Here is an 8,899-nt window from a genome sequence, read left to right on the forward strand (position 1 = left end):
TCCATCCAGGAGAAGCAGCAGAGGCCTTGGAGACAGGCCTGAGGGCCAGAGGCTCAGCCCAGGGCCCAAGCAAGTCCTGGGTCCCAGAGGTCTAGCGCCTTGCAAGGGGGGCGTCTGGGCTGGGCGGCCATGGAGGCCCCAAACTGGGCAGAGGCGGCCCCGGAGGCAGGAGGTGCGGGCAGGGGCGGGCCGCGTCAGGCTTAGCATCCGGGAAGCCTGGGCCTGCAGGCCCAAGTGGGCAGCCGGGCCTTCTAGAAGGGCAGGCTGGCCGCGGGGCGGGCGAGGGGCAGCGAGCAACCGGACCCGGCCTCGGCCTGAATTCCTCCGACGTGTCCTCGGCTCCCTCGGCCAGTCCAGGCCCCGCCCCCGGCCCTCCCTGCGCCCGGCCGGTGCTCGGGGAGGTCGGAGGAGCGGGCACTGCCCACCCTCCGGATGTATAAGCCTCCCGGCCAGGGGCGGGCGGTGCGCGGGTGCGCGTGACGCTCGGTTCCCGGGCTAGGCGGCCTGGGCGGTGTCCCTCGGCTCAGGGTCCCCGGGCGCGACTGTGAGCCGCCCACAGGGGCCCGGGAGCCGCTCGCGGGGCCAGGTCCTGTCCCTGGGCACCGAGAAAAGGACGACCCTGGAGCCCTGGGGCCTTCCACCTGTGGCCGCTGCCGGAGCCTGGACGGTCCTCTCCACGCCCAGGTTCAGGGGCAGCTGGGGAGGCCGGAGGAGCACAGGGCAGGGCCCGGCTGGAGCCCCGCGCCGGGGTATGGGGCTGGGGGCGCCTGCTGCAGCCTCCCCTCGGGGCGGTGGAAGCTGGTGGCTTCGCTGTACAGAGGGAGGCCAGGCCTTGGGGAGGCGCAGAAGGTCCCGGGGTGCTGGCCACAGAGGCCCCTGGGAGCTGAGGCGAAGGCCCGGGGAGCTTGAAATGCAGGAGGGCCCGCACCACCCCCGGGGCTCTCCACCCACCAGGGCCCCCTTGGCCCGGGGTGGGGGGCCGTGACGCCATGTCCCCTGGGCACGGGGCCGCGGCAGTGAGTGGCACCGCGGGCTCCCACCCCCGGGCCGTGGGCTGGGCTGGCCTCCGTGGGGCCGGGTGCATGCAGTCGGAGGCGGCGCCGGCCAGGCCGCCGGGCGCCTATGGACGCGCGGGGCCCGCTGTCTCCCCGGGCCAGCGCGTTCAGCATCGCCTCTCTGGTTGCAGCAGAGGCCACAGAACGCACCACGCATCCGGCCCCTGGGTCCTCCGAGCCTGTGAAGCCGCTGGGATCCCCGGCCGGCATGCACTTCAGCACCGTCACCAGGGACATGGAAGGTGAGCCTCCCCGCTGCGTCTGGGCAGAGGCCTGCCAGACCCCTGCCCCTGGGGCCCAAGCAAAGAGGGCTAGGGGGATCGGGGCAGACGGAAAAGGCAGCACTGGCGGGGTGAGTGCCCGGCTTCCAGCCTGGACTCTGGGGCGCAGAGGAAGGGCGGCATCCTGCCCCAATCCTGCGCCCCCTTCGCCTGGGGACCCCGCTGCAGAGATCCGTGCAGCTGAGCCCAGAGCAGAAGAGGGCGTGGGAGGTCAGAGGGGGACGGGAGAGACGGACCAGAGGGAGTTGGCAGCGGGGGACAGAGAGCTCGGAGAGGTGGGGGGACAGGAGGAGAGCCCCAGAGAGCCGGGAGACTCGGAGAAGCAGAGAGAGACAGCAGGAGGGGACGGCAGGAGGAAAAGAGCTGGAGAAAAGGAGAGGAAAACAGAACACCCAAAAGGGGAAAGAGAAAAGGAGACGAAGAGGCCAGAACCAAAGAGAAGCGTGCGGAGGAGAAGTTGAGAAAGTCGAGTCTTAAGGAAAGGAGTAACTCCGAGGGAAGGAGTTCGGTCTTAACTTATAAAAAAAAAAGTTAAAAGCCACGAATAATAGAGAGACGCACACAGAGAGGAGGGGGACAGGCAGACTAGAAGGAAAGACAAAGCGCAGAGGGACCAGCAGGAAAAAGAGGAAGAGGCGGAAAATAAACCAGAAATAGAGACGCGAGGCAGACAGTGCAGGGGCATCGGAGGATGCGGAGGGCAGACGCAAGCGAGGGGAACAAAGGTAAGGGAGCGACTGACTGCAGGAGCCCGGGCGGGCAGCGCCGCGCGGGAGGGCGGCCGGCGGGCGCTCGCGCGCTCGCCCGCCGCCGGGGAGCCGGTCCGGGCGGTCGGGGGCCGGGAGGGGCGGGGGCGGGGAGGGGGCCGGGAGGCCATTGTCTCGGCGGGGGCGGGGGCGCGGGGCGGGGCGGGGCGGGGCGGCTCCGCGGGCGGCGGCGCGGGGCGGCGCGCGCCCGCCACTCGGCCCGGGGCGCGGGGCAGCGCTTACCTCGGCGGGGCGCGCGGCCCGCGGGCCATGATCTCCGCCGTGTCCAGCCCGTGGCTCACGCAGCTCTCGCACTTCTGCGACGTTGCAGCCTTCACGGCCAGCAGCCTGAGCGGCCTGGGGGCGGCGGGGGGCTTCCCGGGCGCCGCGTCGCCGGGCGCCGACCCGTACGGCGCGCGCGAGCCCCCGCCGCCGCGCTACGAGCCGTGCTCCGCCGCCGCGCCGGGCGCCCCGGGCCCGCCGCACGCCTACCCGTTCGCGCCGGCCGCCGGGGCTGCCAGCAGCGCCGCGGAGCCCGAGGGCCCCGGGTCTAGCTGCGTGGCCGCCGCCAAGGCGCCGGTGAAGAAGAACGCGAAGGTGGCCAGCGTGAGCGTGCAGCTGGAGATGAAGGCGCTATGGGACGAGTTCAACCAGCTGGGCACCGAGATGATCGTCACCAAGGCCGGCAGGTCAGGGCGCCCCTCCTTGGCCTTGGGCCGCCCCAGCCTGGAGGGGCCGGCGAGTGGGGCGGGAGTACGGCCGGCTTCTCTGCTCCGGGGTCCCGGCTCCGGCGACAGGCGCCTGGGGAACCGGCGGAGGGGTCAGGGGAGGAGCATGGAGTCCTGGAGTCCACCCGCCGCCCCGGGACACCCTTGGCCTGAGGCAGGGGCCGGCTCAGTTCTTCTGGGCCTCGCCAGCCGGCGGATCCCAGTGGATCCAAACTTTTCAGAGGAAACTCCCCTCTCTGGTTCCCTAGTTCAGTCCACCCGGGTTAGTTGGAGGCTTCGCCCGGCAACGGGGCAGTGGGTCGGAACCGCTCTGGGACAGTTAAGACGCTCTCAGACGGGCTGTGTTATGGGGAGGCCGCCACCCCGTTTTCTCAGGCCTACGTCTCTGCTGACGGGGCCGCCGCCTTCCATTGGCCTGTGTTTGTTTGAAGGGCCCGGAGAGAAGGGGAACAAGTTTTGCGATGCAGCCGATGTGACCGGCAGACAAAGGCGGGTGCCGGTCTGTGTCTAATGCACACAGGAGACACCGGCTCTGCATCCGCACGGCCTGGGAGGGCTCAGGGCCTGTTTGCAGAGCCCGCGCGGGGCTCCTCCTGCCCTGTCACGGCGTCTTCCCCGGGGAGCCCGCGGCCTTCTGCAGGCTCTCCTGCTGGCCCTGGGCGCTCAGCCTTCCACCCAGCCCAGCCAGCATTCTGCAGCCCCTTCTGGCCTGCAGGGGCGGGCGGTAGGGGAGGCTTGTCCAGGAGGGCTGGCGTCAGCCCACCACCCGAGAGGAGGTGCCTGTAAGAGGCAGCAGCCGGACAGGCGGGCGGGGGCCGGGGGGCACGCTGTCCTCCCAGCCGGCAGCCGGCACCGGGGCTGGACTAGCCGGCGGCCATCGGCCCGAGCTGGGATTGAGTGCAGGACGAGTCGGAGCTCAGGGGACCCCAAGAACACAGGCCAGGCCAGCCTGGAGTAGCTGTGTCTGGGGAACTTGCCTGTGTCCTCGAGGAAGGATGGGGAGAACCCCAGGACCCGACGAGAAGCCTCAGGGCCAGGGCTGTGGACTCCCCAGCTCGGCCTCTGCGGGGAACCGGGGAAGCAGGCGCAGACTCCGCGGCAAGGCCACCGGGGCTCCTGGAATCCCCCGGTTGTCCGCCTTGCTTTCACTTTGTTCCAGCCGGGAGCTTAAAGCGATGGCTTAGATCAGGCGGTGGGGGGGCGGTTCTGCTGACGGCCCAGGACCCGGGACTGCTGTTGCTGTGGCCCCCTGGGTTGACCCGGCCCCAGACTGCCGGATCGGCAGTCAGTTAGGCCGGGTCTGCGCGGGTGGAGGTGCAGTAAGAAGCCAGAAGCCGAGGTCAGGGCCTGCAGGCCCGGCTGGCACGCTGAGTTAGCCGTTTCTGTGTTTCTAACGGGGTGGGGGGGCAAGAGGCTGTCCTGCCATCCACTCGCCCTTGGTGGGGCAGGGGCCTAGTCAGGTCGGTCAGGCAGCCGGGTGAGGGGAGATATGACCAGGGTCCTGGCTGGCCGGCCGGCCGGAGGCTGCATCCTGGGCCACTGGAAGCTGGAGGCCTGTCCTCCAGTCCTGAGCTGACGGGGTCTTGCCATCCCCAGGCGCATGTTCCCCACCTTCCAAGTGAAGCTGTTTGGCATGGACCCCATGGCTGACTACATGCTCCTCATGGACTTTGTGCCCGTGGATGACAAGCGCTACCGGTGAGAGTGCGGCCCGGCCCGGCGGGCGGAGGCGGGCGGCCCAGGATGCTCGTTGGTGACCGCTGGCCAACTCTCCGGTCCCGCCAGCCCCCGCCCCACAGGTCTCATTCGCCCCCAGCAGTTCTGGGGACTGGTCCTGAGGGGGCTCAGACGTGCCCGGGCTCCCCACCAGCCTTGTCCGCGTCCCTTTCCACCCCCTCCCCGGGACGCCGGCCCGGAGCCGGCAGGAAAGGTGGGGTGGCCGGGAGAGATTACGCTGGGCGGGCCTGGCCGCCCGGACAATTAACAGCAATTAATAAAGAGAGCCCGGTCCGCCCTGCGCCCTAGGCCCTGGCGGGCCAGATCCAGGCTCCCCTCCTCCCCGCCGCACCGGCTGGTGACTCGGGAGGCTGCAGGCTGGCGGACGGACCCGCGTGCAGCGAATCGTGGCGCCAAGGCCGGCCGCCTCCCTGCTGGCGCTTCCTGCCGCCTGTCGGGATGGTTTCCTTGCGGCCCCCTGGGCAGCCCCCCATCTGCCCCGTGGGAGCCTCGGGCACCTCGGGCTCCCTGGGCAAGGCCCTCACCCGGCGTGTCGTGGCCCCTGCCCCCCACCGCGGCCCAGGTACGCCTTCCACAGCTCGTCCTGGCTGGTGGCCGGGAAGGCAGACCCCGCCACGCCGGGCCGCGTGCACTACCACCCTGACTCGCCGGCCAAGGGGGCCCAGTGGATGAAGCAGATTGTCTCCTTCGACAAGCTCAAGCTGACCAACAATCTGCTGGATGACAATGGCCATGTGAGTGGCCCCCCGAGCTACCGCCCCCGTCCCCGGGCAGGCTGAGGAAGTCCCTGCTGACCCGTGCCATGGCAGAGTGTGAATGATGGACGGATCAGGGAGAGCCAGCCCACGGGTCAGGGGCCTGGGCCTGGGAGAGAGGGCCGCACTGGTCCCTTCACCCCATTCTGGGCTTTTGCTGGAGGCATTTTCCCTGGAAAAGATGGGGGGCCGTGGGGTGGGGCGGTGGGCAGCAGACTTGTGAATCTGGCGGTGAGGCTCCTAAGAGGCTGGCCTCCTTGGGGGAGTGCAGGGTTGTGCCGGGCTGTCGGGAGGGAAGTGCGCTGCCGGTCTGGGCCCCGCGGAGCTGAGCTCGGCCCTCACCACCTCTCTTCCAGATCATTCTCAACTCCATGCACAGATACCAGCCACGCTTCCACGTGGTCTACGTGGACCCGCGCAAAGACAGCGAGAAGTACGCGGAGGAAAACTTCAAAACCTTCGTGTTTGAGGAGACACGTTTCACCGCAGTCACCGCCTACCAGAATCACCGGGTGAGGCCCTGGGGCAGCCCGCTCAGCACCCCTGGGAAGGGGTGATTCTCAGTGGCTGCCTGGGGAAACCCCGCCAGGATGGAGCCCACCCCCCCCCACCCGCCCCTGCGGCCTCAGACCACCCTCCTCCCCTCTGTGTTGCTGTCCGGACCAGCCTCCTATCAGGTTGACCCCTCAAGCAGCAGCTATCTCTGAAGCCTGAAAGTTTGTTTTCCAAACCATTCCGGAAGCTCCCACTGGGGGCCTGATGCGCGGTCTACCCAGATGCCTGGGGTGCCCTCCAGTCCAGACCTCGCGGCTCGGGGGTGGACCTAACTGCATTGCTAGCCCAGCCTGGGGGGCACTTGCGGGTGTGAAAGAGGAGTAGTTCCTTAGCCAGAAGGAGGGCTCCCCAGCCGCGGAGAGGTGCAGCCCCCTGCGGGGGAGGGAGCGGGTGTGCTCCAGCCCGTTTCTGGTGGAGAAGGGAGTGGGGGAGAAGCAGAGGGGAGAGTGGCGGGCGCTGCTACGGCTCCCTCCCCTCCGGGTAAGTCCCGCGGCCCCCAGAGCGAGCCCAGTGCCCGCTTCCCGCAGATCACGCAGCTCAAGATCGCCAGTAACCCCTTCGCCAAAGGCTTCCGAGACTGTGACCCCGAGGACTGGTGAGTGTCCCCCAGGAGAGCGCGAGAACGCGGGCGCCCCGCTGGCGCCCCTGACCCCGCCCGCCTCCCTCCCGCAGGCCCCGGAATCACAGGCCCGGCGCGCTGCCGATCATGAGCGCGTTCGCCCGCTCGCGCAACCCCGTGGCCTCCCCCACGCAGCCCAACGGCGCGGAGAAAGGTAGGCCGGGGTCGTGGGATCCGGACGGGCGGCCACGCCCGGCCTCGCCCGCGCCGCAGGGGCGCTCGCGGCCTTCGCGGCGGTTGCACGACTGCGGCGGCCGGGCAAGCGCGCACTCGCCCGTCGGCCCGACGGCTGCGTCCGCCCGCCCACCCCGCCCCGCCCGCCGGCGGGCGCGGGCCCCTGGGGAGGGCCCGGAGCTGGGCAGGGGCGCCGGGCGGGGGCCGGCGCGCTCTCGCCGGCTTCACCGCGGCTCAGCCGTCGGCCCTCCCCGCAGACACGGCCGAGGCCCGGCGAGAGTTCGAGCGCGACGCGGGCGGCCCGGCGGGGCTCGGGGACCCGGCGCACCCGCCGCAGCTGCTGGCGCGGGTGCTCAGCCCCGCGCTGCCCGGGCCCGGGGTCCCGCTGCCCGGTGCGCCCGGAGGCCGGCCCAGTCCCCCGCACCCCGAGCTGCGCCTGGAGGCGCCCGGCGCGTCGGAGCCGCTGCACCACCACCCCTACAAGTACCCGGCCGCCGCCTACGACCACTACCTCGGGGCCAAGAGCCGGCCGGCGCCCTACCCGCTGCCCGGCCTGCGCGGCCACGGCTTCCACGCGCACCCGCACCCGCACGCGCACCCGCACCACCACCCGGCTGTGAGCCCCGCCGCCGCGGCCGCCGCCGCCGCCGCCGCCGCCGCTGCCGCCAGCATGTACTCGTCGGCCGGGGCCGCGCCGCCGGGCTCCTACGACTACTGCCCCAGATAGTGCGCGCGCCTGCCCGGGGCCCGGGCCACGCGGCCGCGGGGCCGCCCCCTGCCAGCCCCAGGGCGGCCGGAGGACCCCGCTCCCCGGCCCCGGAACCCCCGGGGCGCGCCGTCAGCGCCGAAGTGCGCGGTGCGCGCGGGAAGGAAGTGGTATTTATTGTTCTCGGCGAGGCCGCGACGGCCCCGGCCCTCCCGCCCCCCGCCCTCGCCCCGGTCTGGCCGCTGCAGCGGGACGACCCGAGAACTCCCGTCTGCAGGCGGTGTGGTGTAGATACTTGTAGATATTTGTAGATAAACTGTAGATACCGCGCCGGCGCCGCCTTGATAAACGGTTTCGCCTCTTTTGGAAGCTGCCTGAGTGTCCGTTTCTTTGCGCCGGGTTACATCGCGCGGGGTGTCTGGGGAGAGCCGGACTTGGGGACCCGCGGGTTCTCCGGCCAGGCCGGCCGCAGGGCCAGGGGTCCCTGCCTCGCGCCCCAGCCCTGCGCCCTGGAGCCCGCGCGCGGCCCGCCCCCCCCCCCCCCCCCCCCCCGTTTCCACCTCGCGGTCCCCGCGGCCGGAGCTCCAGGTGTGCATCCGGCCTACATTCCTGCCTTGGCGGCTGCCCCTCTGCCTAGGGCCCGGGTCCCGCCCGTGGCCCGTTTTCAGGACCGGTGCCTGTCCTGTTTTTCCATGGAAGCTGGGATAACAGTCCTGGTCGAGCAGGATGGACACTGTCCGTTGGGGGCTGGGAAAGGAAGAAACCCTGACTCTGATCGGGAAAGACAGAAACAGGCAGCTCTGTTCTCAGAGCGCTGCCCTGGCTGCCCCGGCCCAGGCCTGTGTTTTTCCCCTGTTTATTGACTCTATTTGCTTCGAGGGTCCCCATGGGGTGGCCTGAGCGAAGCCACAATGACAGTGGTCATGAGTCATCCTGAAACCTGCCTGGGAAGCGTTTTTCCCAGGCCAGGTGGTGTGGGACCTCTCCCCATCAGCGCCACACCGGACCTTTGATGCGGTCCCTTCCTGAGTCCAGGCAGGAAGAGCCAACAGCCCATCAGCGTCAAGGTTGCTGGCCTGGGCTCGAGAGGGACGGGAAGTGCGAGTGGCCGAGGCCCTGTCCCCCTTCCGGGCCTGACCCGCTGCGTCTGTGGGCCTGGGCCACCTCTCCCAGGGCACGGCTGGGCTTTTCTGATGTCTGCCCTCGCCGACCCTTTCTTTCCGGACGTGTCCGCCCTGGAGGCGTTAAGTAGAGCTCAGCGATCAGCCGGCAGGAGCCATTCTCGCGTCCGGTCTAGGACGGGACGTGGTGACCACGGCTGCTGAGGAGCGAGCAGTGGAGCCAGGGCCCCCAGATCCTCGGGGGGCACCTGGCACTGGGCGTGAAGACTCCTGCAGTGTCTGCCTGAGTGGCCAGCAGGCTCGGTGGACAGAGCTTCAGGGACGCAGCCCTGGGCGCCACCCCAGTGGCTCCGCCCTAGTGGACAGTCTGCCCCCAACCCCAGGTCTGCCTCTGAGTGAGCCAGCTGTGCCCCTGGCTTCCT

General features: G+C 70.5%; 1 protein-coding gene across 6 annotated transcripts; it reads left to right on the forward strand.

Annotated features, from left to right (window-relative positions):
- Nucleotides 1-492: 492 nt before the first annotated feature.
- On the forward strand, nt 493-7,725 carry TBX1 (T-box transcription factor 1). 6 transcript variants are annotated; one of them, XM_086349277.1, is made up of 9 exons: nt 493-749; nt 1,187-1,297; nt 2,414-2,771; nt 4,407-4,508; nt 5,110-5,281; nt 5,659-5,814; nt 6,385-6,452; nt 6,530-6,630; nt 6,908-7,725. In XM_086349277.1, the coding sequence occupies exons 2-9, from the start codon at nt 1,264-1,266 to the stop codon at nt 7,375-7,377; spliced, it is 1,461 nt and encodes a 486-aa protein (XP_086205403.1). In that variant the 5' UTR covers nt 493-749; nt 1,187-1,263; the 3' UTR covers nt 7,378-7,725. The 6 variants fall into 6 exon arrangements, with proteins under 6 accessions (XP_086205403.1, XP_086205399.1, XP_086205400.1 ...); XM_086349272.1 differs by having other exon boundaries at nt 529-684; XM_086349273.1 differs by lacking the exon at nt 6,385-6,452.
- Nucleotides 7,726-8,899: the final 1,174 nt, after the last annotated feature.

This window comes from Bos grunniens, chromosome 17, assembly GCF_055505025.1.
Source record: "Bos grunniens cultivar Pamir isolate PY7600 chromosome 17, Bosgru_T2T1.0, whole genome shotgun sequence".
In the NCBI taxonomy this organism is placed as follows: Eukaryota; Metazoa; Chordata; class Mammalia; order Artiodactyla; family Bovidae; genus Bos; species Bos grunniens.